Source organism: Pogoniulus pusillus, chromosome 17 (assembly GCF_015220805.1).
Source record: "Pogoniulus pusillus isolate bPogPus1 chromosome 17, bPogPus1.pri, whole genome shotgun sequence".
Lineage (NCBI taxonomy): Eukaryota > Metazoa > Chordata > Aves > Piciformes > Lybiidae > Pogoniulus > Pogoniulus pusillus.
In genome coordinates this window covers 23,350,388-23,375,907 of record NC_087280.1, presented here as the reverse complement: position 1 = coordinate 23,375,907, position 25,520 = coordinate 23,350,388, and the positions used below count along the sequence as shown (strand labels likewise).

At 53.7% G+C, this 25,520-nt stretch overlaps 1 protein-coding gene across 6 annotated transcripts in view; it reads left to right on the top strand.

The window, feature by feature from the left end:
* The window catches only part of NTRK3 (neurotrophic receptor tyrosine kinase 3), a 293,014-nt gene extending 267,948 nt beyond the window's left edge, over positions 1-25,066 (top strand). For 4 of the 6 annotated variants that reach the window (XM_064158080.1, XM_064158077.1, XM_064158076.1 and 1 more), the window contains 2 exons: positions 18,490-18,648; positions 24,773-25,066. In XM_064158080.1, the coding sequence (XP_064014150.1) occupies positions 18,490-18,648; positions 24,773-24,958 (345 nt within the window). In that variant the 3' untranslated portion in view covers positions 24,959-25,066. Of the gene's footprint in view, positions 1-6,299; positions 6,368-18,489; positions 18,649-23,065; positions 23,234-24,772 lie in introns of those variants that run through there. The other 2 variants (XM_064158078.1, XM_064158081.1) reach the window with 2 other exon arrangements.
* The last annotated feature ends 454 nt before the right edge of the window (positions 25,067-25,520 follow it).

Here is a 25,520-nt window from a genome sequence, read left to right as displayed (position 1 = left end):
GTTTCCAAAAGCACTCTTCTCCCGGTGTCAGAGAGGCAGAGGGATGGCAGCAGAGCACAGGCTGGAGCCTCATTAGGCGCAGTTAAAGCTGTTAAGCAGTTTAAAATGCAAGGGGGGGTGGGTGCAGCGAGAGGGCACCAAGGGCACCTGCACCTGTCAGCCAGAGGGAGGGAAAGGCAAACCAGAGCAGAGGTTGTCTAGGAAATGCAGGAAAGGCAAAAGAGAAAGGAAGGCTTTGAGGGAGCTATTGTGTGCCAGGTGGCTCGGGGCTGAGTGGCAGCAATGGGCTCTGAGCTTCCTTAGGGAGAGCTTTGCCCGTGGCAGTGGGTTCTGCTGAGCCACAGAGCTGCATGGCTGCTGGCTCCTGTCCTATGGGGTGATGCTCATGGGGCTGGCTCCTGCCTCCTGCCTCATGGGGTGCTGCAGCAGGAATCTCTGTGGGTCAGGAGGAGATCAGCACATCCTACCTGTGCCTGCTGCTTCCCAGCCTCCTGGAGCATTAAGGAGGATGGCAAATACCTTTGGTTATCAGGACCAAATTCCAGCAGCAGCTGGTCACACCGCTCAGGTGGCTGACAAAGCAGCCAGCCTGTGCCCATCGGTGTGCAGCAAGTCTGGCTGCAAAGTGAGCTTGTGCCCACCTCAGAACAAGCTCTAGAAACTTTGCCCTCTTCAGAACAAGGCCCCTTGCAAGGTGGCAGCTCCCCAGCAAGCTCGTGGGCTTCAGTGTGCCAGTGAACCAAATGCACTTCTGGAACCACCCAAGCCAAAGACCAAAACGTGTACCTCTATCAGGAATCATTATCTGGCATGTTCTTGTATTGGGGCAGCCACTTGTCCCTGACTCAGCCCCACAAAGGCTACCCATAAGGTCAAGAGCTTCTGGAGAGGTGCAGCAGAAACACAGAGAGTGTGGAGCAATTGATTGCTGAGGATGGGAAGAGCTGTATGTAAATAGTCTTTCTCAAGAAGGAGCAGAGTCAGGAGATGTGCTGCCTGATGGCAAATATTTACTAAGTTGTCAGCTTGAAAGTGAGGCAAACGTTGAGAGGAGAGTGTGTAGCTGTTAGCAGGGGGACAGTGCAGCAAGGTACTGGGGTGCAGGGGTCTGCACTTTGGCTACAGTAACCCCAAGCAGCACTGCAGGCTGGGGACAGAGTGGCTGAGAGCAGCCAGGCAGAGAGGGAGCTGGGGGTGCTGGGAGAGAGGAGCTGAAGAGGAGGCAGCAGTGCCCAGGTGGGCAGCAGAGCCAATGGCATCCTGGGCTGGCTCAGGAGCAGTGTGGGCAGCAGGACAAGGGAGGTTCTTCTGCCCCTGTGCTCAGCACTGCTCAGGCCACCCCTGCAGTGCTGTGTCCAGTTCTGGGCTCCTCAATTCAAGAGAGATGCTGAGGTGCTGGAAGGTGTTGAGAGAAGGGCAGCAAGGCTGGGGAGGGGCCTGGAGCACAGCCCTGTGAGGAGAGGCTGAGGGAGCTGGGGGGGGTGCAGCCTGCAGCAGAGGAGGCTCAGGGCAGAGCTCATTGCTGTCTGCAGCTGCCTGCAGGGAGGCTGTAGCCAGGTGGGGTTGGGCTCTGCTGCCAGGCAGCCAGCACCAGAAGAATGGGACACAGCCTCAAGCTGTGCCAGGGCAGGTCTAGGCTGGATGTTGTTAGGAAGTTGTTGGCAGAGAGAGTGATTGGCACTGGAATGGGCTGCCCAGGGAGGTGGTGGAGTGGCTGTGGCTGGAGGTGTTGCAGCCAAGCCTGGCTGGGGCACTTAGTGCCATGGTCTGGTTGGTTGGGCAGGGCTGGGTGCTAGGTTGGGCTGGCTGAGCTTGGAGCTCTCTTCCAACCTGCTTGATTCTGTGATTGTATTGGGAAAAAGTTTTTCATGGAGTGGTCAGAGACTGGACTGAGCTGCCCAGGGAGGTGGTGGACTCACCCAGCCTGGCTGTGTTTCAGGGTGGTTTGGCTGTGGTGCTTAGAGCTACGGTTTAAGGCGAGTCTTGCAGAACAGGGTTCTAGGTTGGACTCGGTGCTCCTGAGGGGCTTTGCCAGCCTGGCTGTGTGTGTGACTGTGCAGGCTGGGGCTGGGCACAGTCAGTGTGGCACGCAGGAAGTTCCCATCCCGTAGGCAGGACTCGCTTGATTTCCTGAGGCAGGCTGTGAGCTGCCCGCTGGGAGCTATGGACTGGCAGCTGTCAGCACCTTAGTGAATGCTTTGGGGCACTCTCTGGTGAAGGGAAGAGGGCAGAGTGAAACTGAACAGGGCTTTTTGCAGCCCTGCTCCCCGGGCTGCGAGGCTGTTTCCTAGGCAGAGACGTGTGTCACTGCCTGTGCACGCTGCATGCACACACCTAACCCTCCTGGGCCAGAGCAGCTCAGCCAGGGGCTGCAAAACCAGCCAAGGCTTTAAGCCCATCATTTGTAGTCACGTTTCTCCTTGAAGTAAATGCTCCAGCCATGACATAATTGAGGGCTGTCCTGTCTGCTCAGCATATGTCTTGCAGGGGTCATTCATCCTACCAGACACTGCAGAACATTAGCGGTTTCTTTAGGCTCCCTTTCTCCTTCCATCCTTCCTCTTGTGGCTAACCCTAATGGAGGCTAGAGACTCCTGGAGGAAAGCTTGCCCAGTTCAGAGCTGACCTTCAAGGAGCAGCTCTACATCATGGCAAACCCAGTCAGCTGCATGCTGCCGGGTGCTGGGTTTGTGAGCTGGTCCCAGCGGGGCTCGCTGGGCTGGAGCGTGTGGCTGGTACAGGAAGGGGAGCAGAAGGCCACCAGTCATATCTGCGAGGCCACTTAGTGCTTGAGGGCTCGAATGGCAGCTGGGTACCAGGTTCCTGTGTTTGTGGGTTTCCTTATTTATTTGCACTGATGGCTACATAAAGCAGGGAGGGAGAGGTTCAACACAAGGGTGCCAAACCTCAGCAGCTCAGTCCCACTCGAGGGCACCTAGGAAACGGGATCAGAAAGGGGGGAAACTTCAAAGCACAGAAAGCCTCAGGTGGAAAAACAGTGCAGGAGAGGATCCAGTGCTCCATTCCTTCTCATTTTCAAACTCAGCTTGCTTCCAGCTGAACCTGCAGCCTCCCCTTCTGCATGTGCCACCCTTTGGGCTAGTGCTAGTTTTGGTTCTGCGCCTCCCCAGCACTGCTGCAGCAGGGCTCAGGTGGGTGCAGTCTCTTCTCTGCCTGTCCCTCTTTGGCTGTCTCAGCAGTTGGCAGCTGTCACTGGTGGGATCAGTGCTGGGCCCAGTCCTGTTCAGTATCTTTATTGATGATCTGGAGCAGGGGATTGAGTCCAGCATCAGTAGGTTTGCAGGTGATACCCAGCTAGGAGCAGCTGTGGAGCTGTTGGAAGGTAGGAGAGCCCTGCAAAGGGACCCTGACAGGCTGGATGGGTGGGCAGAGGCCAATGGGATGAGACTGAACAAGGCCAAGGGCAGGGTTCTGCACTTTGGCCACAACAAGCCCAAGCAGCACTACAGGCTGGGGACTGAGTGGCTGAGAGCAGCCAGGCAGAGAGGGAGCTGGGGGTGCTGGGAGAGAGGAGCTGAAGGTGAGGCAGCAGTGCCCAGGTGGGCAGCAGAGCCAATGGCATCCTGGGCTGGCTCAGGAGCAGTGTGGGCAGCAGGACCAGGGAGGTTCTTGTGCCCATGTGCTCAGCACTGCTCAGGCCACCCCTTGAGTGCTGTGTCCAGTTCTGGGCTCCTCCATTGCAGAGAGATGTTGAGATGCTGGAAGGTGCCCAGAGAAGGTCAATGAAGCTGGTGTGGGACCTGGAACACAAACCCTATGAAGAGAGGCTGAGGGAGCTGGGGGTGTGCAGCCTGCAGCAGAGGAGGCTCAGGGCAGAGCTCATTGCTGCCTGCAGCTGCCTGCAGGGAGGCTGTAGCCAGGTGGGGTTGGGCTCTGCTGCCAGGCAGCCAGCACCAGAAGAAGGGGACAGAGTCTCAAGTTGTGCCAGGGCAGGTCTAGGCTGGATGTTGTTAGGAAGTTGTTGTCAGAGAGAGTGATTGGCATTGGAATGGGCTGCCCAGGGAGGTGGTGGAGTGGCTGTGGCTGGAGGTGTTGAAGCCAAGCCTGGCTGGGGCACTTAGTGCCATGGTCTGGTTGGTTGGCCAGGGCTGGGTGCTAGGTTGGGCTGGCTGAGCTTGGAGCTCTCTTCCAATCTGCCTGATTCAATGATCTACAGCCTCTCCTTTATGTGCCACACCATCTTTTGACAGGGATGCTTCAGGTAGGCTCAGGGAGGGCATGCAGAAGGCAACCTCCCTTATTTTTAGCTCTCAGGACAGCCCAGCCTTTGGCATCACAGATTCGTTGTGTCTCTGCCTTGGCCTAACTCCTGGTGGGCAGGTGGAGGGTTGCCTCTGCTGTGAAATGCAGCTCCCCATTCAGCAGTGGCACAGCTTTCCCACTGACACTGATGAGTTTAATCACATCATTAGTAGGTGTGACACTGCAGCCTCCGGTGAGGAGCTCTTCATTCCAGCACAACTCGCAGCGTGTTTGTCTGAGATGCCATCTGTGCCTGCGCTGCCTTCCTTAGGAGAGGAAGCCTGTGCACCTTCTGAAGCTGTTCTCTCTTTCTGTGATGTTCCCCTGCTGAGAAACCACTGTTCAGCTTGGGGGGGTGGTGAGAACTTGCACCTGAAGGGAAGCAACATCACCCAAAATGCTTAAGCAGGCCAAATAAACCATTAGGAAGAGCACCACTGGGAACCATCCTCCATTGGCCTGCAGGGAACCGGCTGGAAGGAATCATCCAACTCCTTTCTTGCTGTAACAATCCAACTATTTTACTGCTGTTGAGTTTCTCATCTTGCTAAAGCACTAAGAGCCCACCCTTTAATCTGAAGTCCCCTTAAGTTTTCAGGAACACTTTTCTGTGTTAAAAGTGCTTTGGATGAATTTTTGGTACCTCCTTACCGCAGCTGCACATAGAAGCGTCAGGACTGGAAGGGACCTCAAGGATCATCCAGTTCCAACCCTGCTGCCACGGGCAAGGACACCTCACACTAGGTCACACTAGGTTGGATGAGGCCTTGAGTGACCTGTCCTAGTGGGAGGTGTCCCTGCCTGTGGCAAGGGGTTGGAACTGGAGGGTCCTTGAGGTCCCTTCCAACCTAAACCGTTCCATGACTCTGTGAATACCTACAAAAACAGGTTGCCCAGGGAGGTTGTGGAGCACAGAAGCACAGAATGGGATCAAAGATCCCATTCTGTGCTTCTGTGCTCCACAACCTCCCTGGAGGTGCTCAGGACCAGATTGGATGAGGCCTTGAGCAACTTGTTCTAATGGGAGGTGTCCCTGCCTGTGGCAGGGGGTTGGGACTGGCTGATCCTTAAGGTCCCTTCCAACCTAATCCATTCTATGATCAGCTTGCTCAGATCCCCATCTGTGCTAGTTTGAAGCTAGCTGGAATGTTTTGGTGAGAAGAATTAGATGATAGGCTGTGAAAAGGAAACAGTGGTGATGTCTACTTCACTCATAGGCTTGCTGAGATAGATGAGAAGAACATAAATACAGATAACAGAGTCTCTCTCAAAACCATCACACCATCCAGCCTGGCTTTAAACACCCCTAGGGATGGAGCTTCCACCACCTCCCTGAAAGCCCCTGGGTTGCCTGCCCAGCTTTTAGATAGGAAAGATGTGGGGATGCAGATCTCAGCATCTAATCTTCCCCCTTACAAACTCCCCCCCCTCAGCCATCCATTGCTATAGATGCCCCTTGCTCACCCCCAGGCAGCATGCCCCTTGCTCACCCCCAGGCAGCATGCCCAGGGCGTTTCACTGCTGCTTGATGAGCCTCCCAAATGACAGAGCAGGCAGATCGTGGTCCAGCTGCAGGTAAAGAGGGGGACTGCTCCTGCAGGGAGTTCCCCTACCCTCTGGTGTATTAAATCTGTCTGTGTGCTGCCAGGCCTCTGCTCATTGAACCTGACATTAACAAGAAATAGATTTCCAAACAATCTAGCCTAATGAATTTTGAATATTATGATGATTAATGCCGAGGCAGTTGAACTGATTAGCCAGCAAGCAGAAGTTAAGTAATGGAGCCTTATCTAAATCATGTGCAGTCGTCAGTCAGGAATGGCTCTGGCTGCAGACAGAGAGAGAGCATTACTGGGTACCCAGAGGGGAGGCACTGTCAGGACTGAGAGAGAAGGAGGATGGAAAGGGGAGATTAGGAGATAGCAATCTGAAAGCGTTTTAGCCTAGAACAGATCACACATGCAAGGGCTTTGTTGCTCCTGCATCCTAAGCTGCATGTCTCAGGCCATTTGGAGACTTTGCTTTCCTATCACCAGGTTAAGAATTTCTGGGCAGATCTTATTCCTCCTTCCCAAAGCCAGAAACTGAGCTGATTTTCATCCCCTTTCATTGCCAGAAGAGCAGAATCCTGATGGAGGTGATTTTTGCATCACGGTGGTTTAACTTAGCCTCTATCTGATTAGCTTTTGAGCTATTAAACACTTCTTGTAGCATTACCAGCTCACTGCAAAATGATAATGCAGATCAGTCATGGGCAATTTCTGTTGGTATTTGCAGTCTTTGCAGGCTGCAGATCCCCTTTGAAGCTGGAAGTAGCTGACAGCTGTGCTGTTTGGTGGGTATTGCACAGCTCTGAGCAGACCCGGCTTAAAACAGGCTCTGGTGAGAGAGGTGGTGGAGCAAGGGGCTCCAGGGTGGTGGCAATGTATTGGTAAAGCCACAATGGTGCCTGACAAGCTAGCTGATGGCTGTAGTTTGAGTGTGTCTTCACTTGTGCTCAGCACTGCTCAGGCCACACCTTGAGTGCTGTGTCCAGTTCTGGGCTCCTCCATTGCAGAGAGATGTTGAGGTGCTGGAAGGTGTCCAGAGAAGGGCAATGAAGCTGGTGCGGGACCTGGAACACAAACCCTATGAGGAGAGGCTGAGGGAGCTGGGGGTGTGCAGCCTGCAGAAGAGGAGGCTCAGGGCAGAGCTCATTGCTGTCTGCAGCTGCCTGCAGGGAGGCTGTAGCCAGGTGGGGTTGGGCTCTGCTGCCAGGCACCCAGCAACAGAAGAAGGGGACACAGCCTCAAGCTGTGCCAGGGCAGGTCTAGGCTGGGTGTTGTTAGGAAGTTGTTGTCAGAGAGAGTGATTGGCATTGGAATGGGCTGCCCAGGGAGGTGGTGGAGTGGCTGTGGCTGGAGGTGTTGCAGCCAAGCCTGGCTGGGGCACTTAGTGCCATGGTCTGGTTGGTTTGCCAGGGCTGGGTGCTAGGTTGGGCTGAATGAGCTTGGAGCTCTCCTCCAACCTGGTTGATTCTGTGATTTTAAGTGGCCTTTCCCACCATCTGCTGTTATCTGAGCAGTGACCAGGAGAAAGGTGGCTTAGTTGGTAGCTTTTGGACAGGTGTGGTGCCAGTGTTGTGTCTGCATTGCAGAAGACCACAGAGGCCACCAGCTGCATGCATCTCTGCAGAACCACCCAGTGCCAAGCCACAGCCAAGCAGTGGGACTCCTGGGAAGGACCTGGGGCTTTTTAGTCTGGAGAAGACTGAGAGGGGATTTAATCAGTGTTTATAACTATCAGAGGGCTGGGGGGTCAGGAGGGGGGGACAGGCTCTGCTCACTGCTCCCTGGGATAGGACAAGCAGCAATGGATGGAAGCTGCAGCACAGCAGGTTCCAGCTCAACACAAGGGGCAACTTCTTGGCTGGAAGGGTCCCAGAGCCCTGGCACAGGCTGCCCAGAGAGGCTGTGGAGTCTCCTTCTCTGGAGCCTCTCAAGGCCTGTGTGGCTGTGTTCCTGTGTGCCCTGAGCTGGATTGTATGGTCCTGCTGTGGCAGAGGGCTTGGACTGGATGATCTCTTTGGGTCCCTTCCACCCCTGACATCTGTGAGCCTGTGAACCTGCGAATCCCTCAGTGCTACCAGTCGGGGTTCTTGCCACTCTGGGCCACAAGAAGCTTTCAGGAGGTGAGCTAGAGGATCGGGAGGCTGGGCAGGTCTCTTGCACCTGAGAAGGCTTCAGTGGCAACTGTTAGGACAGAGGCTGAGCGCCTGTTGGTGCCTCCCTGACCTCTTTCCCAGGTGCTTTGCAGACCCGCAGCTGCACTGCTCCCACATCTCCCCAGCTAAGGAAGGGAGGCTGGAATTCCTCACGGGCTTCGTGCTGGCTTTTGGAGCACTTAACTGGTAGGCAAACGAGAAGCTGCCTCTCGTCCCTCTGCAGCCCTTTCCTACCAGTGGGTGCTGCTGCTTTGAGGTGTGGGGAGGGGAGGGGAGGGGGTGAGCCGTGCTGAGGAGCACACCACATCGGTTGTTGGCAAACACAATTAAAAATGGATGGGCGATTACTCCTCTGTTTCCCTGTGCTCGAGCATCCTCTGCATTACCTCTGGCATTTTTAGCTGGCAGCTCATCTAACTGAGAGGACTCTTGGGGTGCAGGCAGATCTGAGAGCAGCAGTGATTTATCGCAGGCCCTTTGGAGGTGGCAGAATTTACCTTTCAGCTACAGCCACCCTTCCACGTCTGCCCTCCTCCCCCTCTCCCCCCCTCATTTGCATAAGTAATTGGCAGCTTGTTAATGGCTCATTAGGAATGCTGAAAAGCGTGGGATTAAACCAGTCAGTGGAGCAGAGGTGAGGGGAAGGGGGGGGTGGGTGGGGAGAGGCTACTGTCCCTGCCTGCGAATGACCCCACTTGATTCAGCTTGATGCAGGATTCCAGGGCATAGAGCAGCTAAGTTTGGTAACTGAAGCAAGGAAAAACAATGTCAGCGGCAGGCTTTAGTTTTAGACTCGTGTTTAAAGACAGTATGTGCATCTGGGGGGGGAACAAACGGGCCCTTGCCAAGCAGTCCTACTGACAGCAGGAAGGTCTCACCCCCTTCTCGCTTCCTCATTAACCCTGCCTGGGCAGGCTTTTCTGCTCCTGAGCAAGTCCATCTGGCTCTTTACATCACCTCACAACAGGGATGTTTGGTTCCTTGCCTCATGTTCTCACTGGGTAAGTCCAGCTCTCTCTCCTTCTGGGTAAGTCCAGCTCTCTCTTCCCTCTGGCAGCAGGTGAGCCGCATCTCCTGATGCAGTACCCAAGTACTGCATCCAGCTCTGGAGCCCCTATTCCAAGAGGGATGTGGAGATGCTGGAGTGTGTCCAGAGCAGGGCCAGGAGGATGCTGAGAGGGCTGCAGCAGCTCTGCTGGGAGCACAGACTGAAAGAGTTGGGGCTGTGCAGGCTGGAGCAGAGGAGGCTCCCAGGTGACCTTCTTGTGGCCTTCCAGGATCTGAAGGGGACTCCAAAAAAGCTGGGGAGGGACTTTTGAGGCTATCAGGTAGAAACAGAACTGGGGGGAATGGAGCAAAGCTGCAGGTGGGGAGAGTCAGGCTGGAGGTGAGGAGGAAGTTGTGGAGCAGGAGGGTGGTGAGAGGCTGGAATGGGTTGCCCAGGGAGGTGGTTGAGGCCCCATGGCTGGAGGTGTTTGAGGCCAGGCTGGCTGAGGCTGTGTGCAGCCTGCTGTAGGGTAGGGTGTCCCTGGGCATGGCAGGGGGGTTGGAACTGGCTGCTCCTTGTGGTCCCTTCCAACCCTGCCTGATTCTGTGCTACCCTCTGCTGCGGGCAAGGCTGGGCAGCTCTGTGCCAGCTGCATGCAAGTAGAAGCAACAGCTGCAGGTGGCTTTGTGTATTCTGTAAACCTCCAAAAGTCCTTTGTGATGCCTTGCAAAGTCGCTGTGATGTGCCTTCAGCCAGCGGCATGCAGGGGAGCGAGCAGCAAGCCCCACGCTGTGGCACTGCCAGGGCTTGCAAAGGGAGGGAGCTGGTTGGTGCAGGGAGTGAGGATTAGGAGAGGATCAGCTCTGCCGCTGTGCAGAAAGTGGAGCACACACATCCGGAGCGCTGCCTGGAGGGGACATAAAAGTCAGGTAAATTGAAATGTTTGGGGGAAGCTTTGTGGTGTTTGCTGGGTTTAAGCTCAAGTTCAGCACTGGCTGTGACAGCAGTGACAGCTAAAGCTCAACAGCTGACTGCCAGGAGAGGGCTGCACAGAGAGTTTGCAGTGATGCTTTTTGGGATCACTTGGAAGGTGCTCAGCCTGGGGGCTGGCACGGCCAGGGTGCACGGTGCCAGGTGGTCAGGAGGGCACCTTGGGGGCTTTTCTGAGGCTAGAGGAATAGTGGCAATGGTGCAGCCTCAGCTAGAGCTGGACCCTTTCTTCCTGCCTGAGCTGAACAGAAATTGCAGATAAAATACTTGGGAATTGCATCCACTCACAACTTGCAGTTAAACTGAGCTAGCAGAGGCAGCTGGCTGGAAACAGTTTGGGTACTTAAGAGCCTAAGGTGGCAGTGAAAACTCTGAGGTGCAGGACAGACTCTGGGTACCTAAGAGCCTGAGTAAGGTGGCAGTGAAAACTCTGAGGTGCAGGACAGCTTCTGGGTACCTAAGAGCCTGCGTAAGGTGGCAGTGAAAACTCTGAGGTGCAGGACAGACTCTGGGTACCTAAGAGCCTGAGTAAGGTATCAGTGAAAACTCTGAGGTGCAGGACAGCTTCTGGGTACCTAAGAGCCTGAGTAAGGTGGCAGTGAAAACCCTGAGGTGCAGGACAGACTCTGGGTACCTAAGAGCCTGAGTAAGGTGGCAGTGAAAACTCTGAGGTGCAGGACAGCTTTTGAGCACCTAAGAGCCTGAGTAAGGTATCAGTGAAAACTCTGAGGTGCAGGACAGCTTCTGGGTACCTAAGAGCCTGAGTAAGGTGGCAGTGAAAACCCTGAGGTGCAGGACAGCTTTTGAGTACCTAAGAGCCTGAGTAAGGTGGCAGTGAAAACTCTGAGGTGCAGGACAGCTTTTGAGCACCTAAGAGCCTGAGTAAGGTATCAGTGACAACTCTGAGGTGCAGGACAGCTTTTGAGCACCTAAGAGCCTGAGTAAGGTATCAGTGACAACTCTGAGGTGCAGGACAGCTAATACTCAGCAAAGCTGAGCTCCCTCTGACATATCAAAGCTAATCCCTCTGCTTTGCCCAGGAAGCTGTCAGTGCTCACACAGGCAAAACATGGGCACAGCTGACAGGGAAAGGTCTCAGTGCTGCTGGACCCAGAAGTGGAGGCGAGGAAGGAGCTAGGAGCAAGCACTGCCCTTGCCTTGCACCTGAGGAGCCACTTTCTCATGCCTCAGCCTGAGCTGCCATACAGCCTCACAGAGGTGTGACCTCCAGCAGCTCTGTTTGCTGTTTGTTTTCCTCCAGGAGCTCAGCTTAGCCAAACAGAGAAGCTTTTCCTGCCTCTTGCTTGCGTGGCTTATTTCTTTTGCCCTTGTGTTCTCTGCAGTGACCCAGCCACCTGTGGCTCTTATTCACACGAGGCTGTCCAGAACTGCTGACCACCACATCCTGCCCACAGCAGGGATCAGTGTGTCCTGCTAGGGACATACATCTGGCTGCTGGGGGAAGGTTCAGAGCTGAGGACCTTCCAGGGATCATCCAGCTCCTGGAGCCGAGGTCTAAAGTACAGTATGTTCTGCTGTGTCCCAGCCTGGGATGACAGCCAGGGCTACAATTAAAGCAGATCTCAGCTCCTCTCCAGCTACAGCAGCAGGAACAGAGAGAGCAACCAGGGGATATGGATCTTATCACTAGGGCAGTGGATTGAGTGGGCAGTGGGGTTTTTTTCCTGGAGAGAAATGGTGCCGAGGTGTCCTCCACTGCTGGGGGATTCTGTGCAAGCTCCAATGGCTCAGCTTCCTGCACATGAAAGTGACCTTCACATAATGCTGCCCCATGTGGAGACACCTACAGTGGCTCTTCTGCCTTCTCCCAAGGCAGGAGCAGCAGCTGAGCCTCCCTGAAGTATGCCAGGGGCAGGAAGAAAGCTGTCAGGGAACCAAGGAAAACAAAACTGATTATTTATTACTTTTTATATCATTTCAAAGTCGTGAAGGAAACAAAAGGCAGAATAAAACAGAGGCTTAGAGTATGCCAGAGACCAAATTCTGTCTTAGCTAAGATCTTCTTGGCTAGGGCTGGATGCTGGGTTGGACTGGATGAGCTTGGAAATCTCTTCCAATCTTGTTGATTCTGTGATAGATCTGTGTGCAGTTCTGCACCTCCCAACACAAGCAGGACATGGAAGTGTTGGAACCAGTCCAGAGGAGGCCACCAAGATGCTGAGAGAGCTGCAGCAGCTCTGCTGTGAGCACAGGCTGAGAGAGTTGGGGCTGTGCAGCCTGGAGAAGAGAAGGCTTGGAGGAGACCTTGGAGTGGCCTTCCATGCTCACAGCTGAAGGTTGCTTCGTGGATCATAGCATCATAGAATCATCCAGGTTGGAAGAGACCTCAGTAGCTCCCCTTTGAGATACAACCCAAACCAGGCCATGCTAGTGTCTGGGTTCCCATCCATACAAAGACCTCATAAGGGTTTTTTTTTAAGCCTTGCTCTGGTATCTTTGTGGCCCAAACTGCAAATACATTGCACAGACTTCACTGCACACTGCAGCTCCACTACCTGCTGCTGTGCTGTCGAACCCACTGGGGAAAGCAGCTCATCTCTTCCTTCCCTAATCAGCTGGATGTCATTTGGAAAGCTGGGACAAGGAGAACCTTCTCCCCAGACACCAGCAGACAGACCTCAAGCCTTATAAAACTACTTGTACATAGCACTTATAGAGCTTTACATCGTCAGAGTGCTGTAGCAGCATTAAGTAATTATCTCTCTCCCTAATGGCCATTAATGCTGGCCTTCCATGAACCTCCCCCAGCTCCCTCAGGTTCACAGCTCATACAGCAAGAAGCTGCTCAAAGGGAGTGGCTGGTTAGCTTGCAAGTCTAGGGGCTTGGATGTGTAATGAGAGTCGAGAGCAGAGGCCAGGTACCCTGGAGCAGCTCAGAAGCATGTGGCTGTGAGCTAAGTCATGCACTTGGGAGCATCCATTACGAGAGGCTGGCAGTGAGCAGGTGATGCTGCAATCTTGAAGCCTGAGCAGCAGAAGGAGGCTTTGGCTGCTCAGAGGATATGCACTGATTGCTCTCTTTATTACCAGGACAGCACTGCAAACTGAAAGAGCAAAGCAGTGGGAATTCAGGTCAGTGTGGGCGTGGGCAGTTGGTCTGGGGAGAGGAAGTCAGAGAGCTAAAAATGTCAAGGAAACCCAGACAGCCATGGCAATGGACTGAAGAGGCCAGTCTGCAGGTCTGTGAAGCACTGCAATAACAAGGAGAAAGAACAAGCTTGGCAGCATCATAGGATTGACAGAGAGGGCCAGAGGAAGCTTTAGTTGTTTTAAAGCAAGTCCCCACTTAGAGTCACAGAATCAACCAGGCTGGAAGAGCCCTCCAAGACCATCCAGAGCTGGGGTTGTTTAGCCTGGAGAAGAGGAGGCTCAGGGGGGACCTCATTGTTGTCTGCAGTTACCTGAAGGCAGGTTGTAGCCAGGTGGGGTTGGACTCTGCTGCCAGGCACCCAGCAACAGAACAAGGGGACACAGCCTCAAGCTGTGCCAGGGCAGGTCTAGGCTGGATGTTGTTAGGAAGTTGTTGTCAGAGAGAGTGATTGGCATTGGAATGGGCTGCCCAGGGAGGTGGTGGAGTGGCTGTGGCTGGAGGTGTTGAAGCCAAGCCTGGCTGGGGCACTTAGTGCCATGGTCTGGTTGGTTGGGCAGGGCTGGGTGCTAGGTTGGGCTGGCTGAGCTTGGAGCTCTCTTCCAACCTGGCTGATTCTATGATCCTATGACTCAAAGGGTTTCTGTCACCCTGGACACACTCTGCTTCCTGTGGCAGCAGCAGCAGCACAGTCCCTCCGTGCTGAGCTCTAAATGGTTCTGCTGCCTCAGCAAATAACAGGGCATGGCTGACTGCAGAGCAGCAGGACTCGACTCGTGTGTTCACTTGCTGCACAGCTTCAGAGCAAGGCCTTTCCCTGCCTTCCTGCAGCTGTTTCTTCAGCTGTGAAATGGGAGTTTTAATCCTAATCAGCTTGTGAGGGGAGCAGGAAGGGCCAGTCAAAGGCAATGCATTAAGGTGTAATAGCAGGCTGGGCATTGGGGTGGGTTTATGGCACAGTTTAATTGATGCCTGTTCTGCTTTTAGCCACCTAAGAAGTGCAAGCAAAGGTCTGCTCTTAGAAGTGTGCCACTCTTTTTGAGAGATGCAAAGGCCACCTCTGCAAAGAATACCTGGGAGCATGGCTGAGCCATAATTTGGGATCCAGGCATTGCTGAACCTTGCTTGCTGGTTGGGGTTTTCTCCCACCCCAAAATTAATTTGATTATTAATTATTACTGGATTGAGTTTTAGTAAAGGATATATAGAAGCACAGAATCAGTCACGGGTGGAAGGGACCACAAGGATCATCTAGTTCCACCCTCCCCTCCCTGCCATGGGCAGGGACACCTCATACTAAATCAGGCTGGCCAGAGCCTCATCCAGCCTGGCCTTAAACACCTCCAGGGATGAGGCTTCCACCACCTCCCTGGGCAACTTCTTTCAGGTTCTCAGCACCCTCCTGCTGAAGAATTTCTTCCTAACATCCAGTCCGAATCTCCCCATTTCCAGCTTTGTTCCATCCCCCCCCCAAGTCCTATCACTCCCTGACAGCCTAAAAAGTCCCTCCCCAGCTTTCTTGTAGCTCCCTTTAAGATACTGAAAGGGGAGGATCACCTCCCTCACTCTGCTGGCCACACCAGGCTCTGGCTGCTCGCTGGGCTGCCAGAGCACACTGCTGGCTCATGCTGAGCTTCTGAGCCACCAGCAGCCCCAAGTCCCTCACCTCAGGGCTGCTCTCAAGCCAGTCACTGCCCAGCCTATATTGGTGCTTGGCATTGCCTGGACCTTGCACTTGGTCTTGTTGACCTTCATATCTCATGTGGCAGAGAGGAATGCTTGGGCAGTCTCTGGGCTCCACCATGTGAGCTAAGCTGTGTGTGTCACAGCCTTGGGACAACAGCTGACTGTAGAGGTCACTTTGCTGGCAGTTCTTCACCAGGATGTGTCTTGAGGAGACCAAAGAGCTTGACTTTAGCTTATCAGTACTGAGCTGGGACTACTGGCTTCTCTGTTTGGCTTTCAGGGCCAGATCCTCAAGGAGGGTAAATTGAGGCCCTCCCATTTAAGCAATACTGCTGCAATAACCTTTGTGTAAGCTGAAGAGCTGCTTCATGGCTCCTGCCCTGCTCTAAGACCTGTTCCAGAAGGGAGGTGGTTGACCCTGGATGTGTTTCAGGGTGGTCTGGCTGTGGTGCTCAGGGCTATGGTTTGAGGTGACTCTTGCAGAGCAGGGTTCTAGGTTGTTCTTGGTGCTCCTGAGGGGCTTTGCCATCCTGGCTGTGTCTGTGATTCTGAGTTGTTGGCTGTCATCAGGACCTTGCACGACTTCTTCATCTCAAATGATTCTGCAAGACTCAGGATATTACCAATGTGGAGAGCTTGGCAATAGGTAATCATTTCCAGCTTGCTGGAAAACTGAAGAGTCAGTGCTGCTTACAAGGGGAAGAAAATAAGCATTAGCACAGAGCAGCTTTTGCAGCAGTCAAGTTGGCTGTGTGTCCTCTTGCGCTGATAACAGCTCCTCGGAGCTCCTTTGCTGGGAATGCAGGGGAAAGCTAAAACTGGGGCCAGGTTTTCAGAGGAACAAAGGAAAGCATATTTCCATTTCCATCAGGGGAGAACATCCTTGGGAGCTCAAAGCAGCAAGCTGAGAACAGCCCAGCCAGCTCTGAATAGGAGGTGCGGAGCTGCAGTGAGCCTTTTATCTCCTCGCATCACAGCTCCCAGCGCCTCTGTGCTCAGGAGAGGAAGATGCTCCCAAGGCTTGCAAAACTGCTTCTCTTTCTTTTGAGGGAGGGGCTGTTTCAGAGCTAGAGCAAGGGCTGGCCTGCAGGCCTCTGAGTACAGAACTGCAAGCCCAAGTCTTAGACTCATAGAATCATAGAATCAGCCAGGTTGGAAGAGTCCTCCAAGCTCATCCAGTCCAACCTAGCACCCAGCCCTATCCAATCAACCAGACCATGGCACTAAGTGCCTCATCCAGTCTTTTCTTGAAGACCCCCAGGGATGGTGACTCCACCACCTCCCTGGGCAGCCCATTCCAATGCCAATCACTCTCTGTGAAGAACTTCTTCCTAATATCCAGCCTATACCTACCCTGGCACAACTTGAGACTGTGTCCCCTTGTTCTATTGCTGGTTGCCTGGGAGAAGAGGCCACCCCCCACCTGGCTACAATGCCCCTTCAGGTAGTTGTAGACAGTAATAAGATCACCCCTGAGCCTCCTCTTCTCCAGGCTAAACAGGCCCAGCTCCCTCAACCTCTCCTCATAGGATTTGTCCAACTTCTGTCAGCCCCAGAGAAGTCTGACTGGCAGCCTCCGTGTGGAAAGCCTGGCAGCAGCGCATCCCTTTCACTCCCTGTTCCAGCACTGCCCCTCCAGCTTCCAGGCAGTGTCTGTGTGCTGACCCTTCCCCACACTAGTTCTGCTTTGAGCAGGCAAAGAGATCTGTGGCAGCTTGGGAAAACTGGCAGCTGGGAGGAGAGTTTCTGTTGTACAAGAAGCTTTTCCCATCCAAGCCAGCGCAACAATCTCATTACCTTGAATAGCCACACACCGTCTGGAAACTTAGATACCAGCTACCTCCTGCCCTGATCCTTCCCAGGACCAGAGAGATTTCAGCCTGTCTGAGTCAGCTGCACTGCTACAAAGCTAGCTTTTGGTGCCTGTAATAAGACAGGCAGCACCACAGGAGAGCTCTTTCTCATCGCCACCAAAAGCTCAGACAGAAATGAGTGCTGGGGACTTGCAGTCACACAGCATCCAGCACTGATGTGCTTTAGCAATCAGCTGCTGCCCCACAGATGGGGCTTCTTATGCAGGACAGCAGAGAGAAAGCCTTCTCTTCCTCAGAAACACTTGTGCAGAAATCTCTAGTAATCTGAAGGTAAATTCTGCCTGGGCTGCATCAGAAGTGTGGCCAGCAGGCTGCTGGAGAGCCAACAGCATCCTGGGCTGGCTCAGGAGCAGTGTGGGCAGCAGGACAAGGGAGGTTCTGCCCCTGTGCTCAGCACTGCTCAAGCCACACCTTGAGTGCTGTGTCTAGTTCTGGGCCACTCAATTCCAGAGAGATGTTGAGGTGCTGGAAGGTGTCCAGAGAAGGGCAATGAAGCTGGTGAAAGGCCTGGAGCAGAGCCCTGTGAGGAGAGGCTGAGGGAGCTGGGGGTGTGCAGCCTGCAGCAGAGGAGGCTCAGGGCAGAGCTCCTTGCTGCCTGCAGCTGCCTGCAGGGAGGTTGTAGCCAGGTGGGGTTGGGCTCTTCTGCCAGGCAGCCAGCAACAGAAGAAGGGGACACAGCCTGAAGCTGTGCCAGGGCAGGTCTAGGCTGGATGTTGTTAGGAAGTTGTTGTCAGAGAGAGTGATTGGCATTGGAATGGGCTGCCCAGGGAGGTGGTGGAGTCTCTGTGCCTGGAGGTGTTGAAGCCAAGCCTGGCTGGGGCACTTAGTGCCATGGTCTGGTTGGTTGGGCAGGGCTGGGTGCTAGGTTGGGCTGGATGAGCTTGGAGCTCTCTTCCAACCTGGATGATTCTATGATATCCCTGACTGCAGGAGCCTGTTCTTTACGAGGTCTCTTTGCAGTGTGGTCCTGCAGTCATTCACATACTCAAGGCACTCTGATGAGGCCAGCAGCACAAAATCTCTCCTGCAGTCTGATGATGTGCAGGTGCCTGTGTGTGGCTGTTAGAAAACCTCGTGGAAGGGAAACAAATCTCACACTGAGCTTCTGGTGGGTGCTTGAATCACAGAAACATCCAGCTTGGCAAAACCCCTCAGGACAAACCTAGAGCCCTACTCTACAAAATTTGCCTTAAGCCATAGCCCTGAGCACCACAGCCAAACCACCCTTAAACACATCCAGGCTGGCTGACTCCACCACCTCCCTGGGCAGCTCGTTCCACTTCCTGACCACTCTCCTTTTCCTAATGTCCAATCTAAACTGCCCCAGCCTCAGCTTGAGGCCATTTCCCCTTTTTCTGTCTCCAATTACCAGTGAGAAGAGCCCAGCTACTGCTGGCTGCCTCTCCACAATGTCCCTCTAGGTAGCTGTAGACAGCAATGAGGTTTCCCCTCAGCCTCCTCTTCCTCACACTACCCATCCCCAGCTCCCTCGGTCGCTCAGGGCACTGAGTGTCTGCAAGACTCAGAGCAGTAGCTTGGTGAATGCAGTTTCTTACCTTCTGGTTCATCAGACAGTGGGGCTGGAGTGTGCTCTTGGCTCTTTGTCACTAGGAGCCCATTTTGGGAGCAGAGGCCATCGTTTATCTTGACACACATCACTCCCCATCCATCCTGCTGACCAGGTGGGGTGGGTGGGCAAGCCCCTGGGCAGTCAGGAAGGCAGCAGCCAGCTCAGAGAGCTTCTGCTTTCTGTTTCTGAGCAGCTTTGATGCAGCTCCCAGGGAAGCCTTGAGTTTAACCACATCATGTCAGGGCTGACCTCCTCTCAACAGGGCTCTCATCACTCACATTTCCTCGTGCCTTTGCCCTCCCCCAGGTTGGAGGCCACACCATGCTGCCTATCCGCTGGATGCCTCCAGAGAGCATCATGTACAGGAAGTTCACAACAGAGAGTGACGTCTGGAGCTTCGGGGTGATCCTCTGGGAGATCTTCACCTATGGGAAGCAGCCCTGGTTTCAGCTCTCAAACACAGAGGTACAACAGTGCTGAGGCACCTCAGCTGCAAACTGCTTTCTAACTTCTCTCCTTTCCAGGTTGCTGGCACAGCAGTTCATATACAGGGGGTCCCCTCCTCCACAGTCCCATGGCTCCATCAGGGGAGAGGTGTCATTGGTCCTGTTTAGAGCTGGGGAAACTGAGACAGGCAGGAATCAAAGGGCTCTGCCAAAGCCAGGTGAGATGTTGCTGTGCCTGTGTAGGAGCTGGGGAAACTGAGACAGGCAGGAATCAAAGGGCTCTGCCAAAGCCAGGTGAGATGTTGCTGTCCCTGTGTAGGAGCTGGGGAAACTGAGGCAGGCAGGAATCAAAGGGCTCTGCCAAAGCCAGGTGAGATGTTGTTGTGCCTGTGTAGGAGCTGGGGAAACTGAGGCAGGCAGGAATCAAAGGGCTCTGCCAAAGCCAGGTGAGATGTTGCTGTCCCTGTGTAAGAGCTGGGGAAACTGAGACAGGCAGGAAGCAAAGGGCTCTGCCAAAGCCAGGTGAGATGTTGCTGTCCCTGTGTAAGAGCTGGGGAAACTGAGACAGGCAGGAAGCAAAGGGCTCTGCCAAAGCCAGGTGACATGTTGCTGTCCCTGTGTAAGAGCTGGGGAAACTGAGACAGGCAGGAATCAAAGGGCTCTGCCAAAGCCAGGTGAGATGTTGCTGTGCCTGAGACAGGCAGGAATCAAAGGGCTCTGCCAAGGCCAGGTGAGATGTTGCTGTGCCTGTGTAGGAGCTGGGGAAACTGAGACAGGCAGGAAGCAAAGGGCTCTGCCAAAGCCAGGTGAGATGTTGCTGTGCCTGTGTAAGAGCTGGGGAAACTGAGGCAGGCAGGAATCAAAGGGCTCTGCCAAAGCCAGGTAAGATGTCCATCATCAGTAAGTTTGCAGATGACACCAAGCTAGGAGCAGTTGTCAATCTGTTGGAGGGTAGGAGAGCCCAGCAGAGGGTCTCTGACAGGCTGGATGAGTGGACAAAGGTCTCTGCCAAAGCCATGTGCTGGCTCATCCTCTCTTTTCTAAGTTCTGCTATACCCCTCCCTATAACAGCCCCAGCTGGTAAACCCTTGGGGAGCTGCCAGAGCTGGGCACATCCAAACTGCTGCTGGGAGCTGAGTTATTGCCATGCCCTGCATTTCCTAGGCTCCTCTCTAGCTGAGCCTGAGGCTGCAGTCTGCAGGAAGCATTTGAAGCCTGCCCTGTGGCACTTCTTCCTACAGGGGTATCTATCAGATGTGTTGCCTCAGCTCACCGAGGGCAGAACCCTAGCAGCTGGCTTGTCCCTGTGTCTTTGAACAGCAGTTGCAGCCCATCAGGCCTCAGTGTTAAGAAGGCTGAGGGAAGGCTGGGTGGGATTAGCAGGGTGTTGGAGCTGAGCTTTGAGGCACATCAGCAGAAACGCCTGGGAAGGAGCTTTATTTGTTGCTCAGCCTAGCAGGGGGTATTAGAGAAGAGGGCCAAGATGCATTGGCATAGCAGCATGGGGGAACCTTGCACATTTTTATCCCCCTGTGTATCCAATGGATTTCAGAAACTTCCCCTTTTGTAAAGAAAAATGTGCATCTCCTGCTCTGTGGCTACAGATGCCTTAATTAAGTGAGTTGCAGAGATGGCAAATCCAAGGTGCTGCTGTACAGCTCTAATGCTTGCCCATTCGTGTGCTCAATGGGGCCTGACTGTGTAGCCCAAAGTAGCAGAGGCAAACATTTTGGAGGCACAAACAAAGCAAGCAGCAACGACAGAAGTTGTTTGTCACCCTGTTTAATGAGCTGCTCTTGCATTTCCCTGGGAGGGTGAACACAAGCACACACAAATCAGCATGTGCAACGTGGGCAGGGGTGGTAGGCACGTTGGAATGAGCCAGCTCAGCTCCCCCTCCTGCCTTCTGCCTCAGTTTCCTTTGCAGTCAGACTGAAAATAGTCACCCTTAAGCTTGAAAGAGGAGGGTGGGTTAGAGTCCTGCAGCTTTGTAACCATCTCTGGGAAAAGTGGCTTGGATGGATTCACTCTGATATGGGTCAAGACCTGGCTGGAAGGCTGGGCCCAGAGAGTGGTGGTGAATGGTGCCACATCCAGCTGGCAGTGGTGGTGTGCCCCAGGGAGCAGTGCTGGGCACAGTCCTGTTCAATATCTTTACTGATGATCTGGGCCAGGGGATTGAGTCCAGCAGCAGTGAGTTTGCAGGTGACACCAAGCTAGGAGCAGCTGTGGAGCTGCTGGAGTGCAGGAGAGCCCTGCAGAGGGACCTGGACAAGCTGCATGGGTGGGCAGAGGCCAATGGGATGAGACTGAATAAGGCCAAGTGCAGGGTTCTACACTTTGGCCACAGCAACCCCAAGCAGCAATAGTGGCTGAGAGCAGCCAGGCAGAGAGGGAGCTGGGGGGTGCTGGGAGAGAGGAGCTGAAGGTGAGGCAGCAGTGCCCAGGTGGGCAGCAGAGCCAATGGCATCCTGGGCTGGCTCAGGAGCAGTGTGGGCAGCAGCACAAGGGAGGTTCTTCTGCCCCTCTGCTCAGCACTGCTCAGGCCTCACCTTGAGTGCTGTGTCCAGTTCTGGGCCTCTCAATTGCAGAGAGATGTTGAGGTGCTGGAAGGTGTTGAGAGCAGGGCAGCAAGGCTGGGGAGGGGCCTGGAGCACAGCCCTGTGAGGAGAGGCTGAGTGATTGAGAGGCTGAGACAATGATTGGCACTGGAATGGGCTGCCCAGGGAGGTGGTGGAGTGGCTGTGGCTGGAGGTGTTGAAGCCAAGCCTGGCTGGGGCACTTAGTACCATGGTCTGGTTGGTTGGCCAGGGCTGGGTGCTAGGTTGGGCTGGCTGAGCTTGGAGCTCTCTTCCAACCTGGCTGATTCTATGATTCAATGATTCTAAGTCTTGTCCTTTCCCTTTCCTGGTGCTGTATCTCCTTATTGAGTGCCCTGGCTTCCCACTCCAGACCACACTATCCTGGGGAGAGTGATCTCCTTTAGACCTCATCTAGCTCATTTTCCACAGCTTCTGGACAGCTGGGCAGAACTTGGTTGGTTGCAGAGGACTTGACACCTTCACCAGCTCCTGGATGGTGAGGATTCAGAGCAAGTCTCAGCAGCAGCAGCCTGGCCACAGCTGAGGCAGGTTAATTGGGTCTGTGCTAAGCCCCAGGCTGCCAGGGCTGGTTTGTGAGCAGCACCACTGCTGGCTGTGGGCTCTAGCCAGGCTGGGATGCCCACTCTCTCCCTCCCTCCTGTGGTACCCCCAGTTGCATTTTCAGCATGTTTTGCCACAGCTGGGAGAGCCTCTGCCTGAGCAGAGGAACGAGGCAGGGTACCACCTCTTCTGAAGACCTCTGCCAGTCCATTACCTGCTGTCTGCACCTTTCCCTTGCCCTGGAGAGAAAGGCCTCAGCAACAGGACTTCTGTGCATGTCCAGGACACCCTGTCAGAAACCACAGTTCACCTCCTCCTCCAAGTCACCATTGCCAGCAGCTTTATGGCCGTGCAGGCTCCTTTGCTGCCTGCTGCCTCCTCCTCCTCTGCTTTCAGCAGGTGCTGATGTCTCTGCTCTGTATTTACATGCAAAAAGCAAAGCCATGAGGATCTGTGTGGCAGCTACTATTGAGGAAATGATAAATTCCAACCCCCCCTTGCTGGGTGGCTCCCCTCAGCACGCTGCTGGGGACCTGTTTAGCTGCAGCGTGCGAGGGACCTGCCATGCTCTGCAGTGCTGAGCCTCATCGCCCCCAGCCAAGGAGGCCAGACAGTAAGAGCAGCTCTGACAAATCATAACCTCCCTTCCTTTTGCATCCATCCCTCTGCTGAGCAAAACACAGGCACTTAGGGGAGTCTTTTTTCCAATGACATCCCTCTGAAGAGGCTTTAATCATAGAATCATAGAATCAACCAGGTTGGCAGAGACCTCCAGGCTCAGCCAGCCCAACCTAGCATCCAGCCCTGGCCAAGCAACCAGACCATGGCACTAAGTGCCTCATCCAATCTTTTCTTGAACACCTCCAGGGATGATGCCTCCACCACCTCCCTGGGCAGCCCATCCCAATGCCAATCACTCTCTCTGACAACAACTTCCTCCTCACATCCAGCCTCGACCTGCCCTGGCACAGCTTCAGGCTGTCCCCCCTTGTTCTGTTGCTGGCTGCCTGGCAGCAGAGCCCAACCCCACCTGGCTACAGCCTCCCTGCAGGTAATTGTAGACAGCAATGAGCTCTGCCCTGAGCCTCCTCTTCTCCAGGCTAAACAACCCCAGCTCCCTCAGCCTCTCCTCATAGGGTTTGTGCTCCAGGTCCTTCACCAGCTAATGCCACCCAGGAGCTCGCATCTCGCTCAGCAGCAGCACCAACCCGACTCAGACCTGCCCTGTGTGATTTTCACCATCACAGATATGATTTAAGATGAAATTTCTTTCTTTTTTATTTTTTTCCCCAGCTGTTTTCTATGTTAAAATGAGGCCAAACTGCCCATAGACATGGAGACAGGAGAAGATGTTCTGGACTCTCACTTGTAGAACTCTCCTGGGTTTTGCAGTGGGAAGAACTCTTTGCTTCCAGGGAAGAGAAATAGAATTTCAGCTCTGTAAAATATTCTTTTAACTCTGGGGATTTTAGTGGTTTTTTTTTTCCCTTCTTCAATTAGCAGGGAAAAAAAATAAAATGACAGAATAAATTCAAACTTCATTTCATTTGCTTGTGACCTCCTGTTTGTGGCCTTTCAGTACCTGAAGGGGGCTACAAGAAAGCTGGGGAAGGACTTTTCAGGCTCTCAGGGATTAGGGGCAATGGAGCAAAGCTGGAGGTGGGTAGGTTCAGCCTGGAGGTGAGGAGGAAGTTGTTCAGCATGAGAGTGGTGAGAGGCTGCAATGGGTTGCCCAGGGAGGTGGTTGAGGCCCCATGGCTGGAGGTGTTTCAGGCCAGGCTGGCTGAGGCTGTGTGCAGCCTGCTCTAGGTTAGGGTGTCCCTGGGCATGGCAGGGGGTTGGCACTGGCTGCTCCTTGTGGTCCCTTCCAATCCTGACTGATTCTATGATTCTATGTTTGGAGAGTGCACTGAGGCAGGGAAGTGTCAAATGGAGATGGACTTTGGGAACTGCAAGACTGCAGCTGGAGATTAAATTTCAGTGGAAAATTGTTGCTAGCAACACACAAAGAGCTAAGTGCTGAGGAGCTTCAGACCTCTTGGCTTCTCAGTGCTCCCAATCACTAAATGGTATCACATCAACCAAGGCAGAACATAGAATCATAGAATGGTTTAGGTTGGGAGAGACCTCAAAGCTCAGCCAGTTCCAGCCCCCTGCCATAGGCAGCAACACCTCCCACTAGAACAGGTCATTCAAGGCCTCATCCAATCTGGTCCTCAACACCTCCAGGGAGGTTGTGGAGCACAGAAGCACAGAACGTGATCAAATGTGATCAAAGATCCCATTCTGTGCTTCTGTGCTCCACAACCTCCCTGGGCAACCTGTGCCAGTGTCTCACCACCCTCACTGCAAACAACTTCTTCCTAACATCCAGTTTCAATCTCCCCTCTGCCACTCCAAACCCATTCCTCCTCATCCTGGCATTACCAGACCTTGTCAATAGTCCCTCCCCAGCCCTCCTGTAGCCCCCTTCAGATCCTGGAAGGCCACTCCAAGCTCTCCTCCAAGCCTTCTCTTCTCCAGGCTGCAGAGCCCAAACTCTCTCAGCCTGTGCTCACAGCAGAGCTGCTGCAGCCCTCTCAGCATCTTGGTGCTGGCTCAAACAGTTGGACTCGCTTGGACTGGCTCCAACAATTCCATGTCCTTGTGTTGGGGGCTCCAGAACTGCCCCCAGGACTGCAGGTGGGGTGTGAGGAGAGCAGAGCCAAGGGGCAGAATCCCCTCCCTTGCCCTGTGCCCACACTGCTCTTGCTGCAGCCCAGCACAGGGTTGTGTCTGGGCTGCACTCACACTGCAGGCTCCTGTTCTTATCATAGAATCAAGCAGGTTGGAAGAGCCTTCCAAGCTCATCCAGTGCAACCTAGCACCCAGCCCTATCCAGTCAACCAGACCATGGCACTAAGTGCCCCATCCAGTCTTTTCTTGGTGGCTTTGCACCAACCATCCTCCAGACACTGCTGGCAGGGTGTTCAAGGTCTCTCTTCTCCTTCTCTCTTTCAGGTCATTGAGTGCATTACCCAAGGCCGAGTGTTAGAAAGGCCTCGAGTCTGCCCCAAGGAGGTTTATGACATCATGTTGGGCTGCTGGCAGAGAGAACCTCAGCAAAGGCTCAACATCAAGGAGATCTACAAGATCCTTCATGCCCTGGGCAAGGCCACGCCAATCTACCTGGACATCCTTGGCTAGCCATGGCCATTTGTCAAAAGCCCTTACTCCTCCCTTCCTTCCCTCCTTCCTTCCTTCCTTCCCTCTCCCCTTCCCCAACTCCTTTGCCCCTCAGCTCCCAAGCAAACATCTTCATATAAACTCAAGTGCCTGCTACACCTACAACACCCAAAAGGAACAAAACAAAACCCAACAGCAACAACAACAAAAATCCCACAAACCAATAACCTGTAAGGCAGTTTGGCTCATATATATTTATAGATATCTCTCTCTCTCTCTAGATCATAAACTTGCACACCAATACAGGAAGAAGCTGCTCTTACAGGAAAAGTATAAGACTGGGAAGGAAAAAAAAAAACCACAAAGGCAAAAAAAAAAAGGCAAAAAGAAAAGAAAAAAAAAAGGAGGAAAAAAAAGTACTTACAAAGGTATATATAATTTAAAGACAAGGTGGGGGGGAAATACCCCAAGCTGAAGAAAGGAGAAGGTATCTTTGCCCTGAGCAATGAATTGTAACCCTGCTGTGAGTATGGTTCAGGCTTGCTGGGCAGGGCTCTAGACTGGCTACAGCAGTGATGCCATC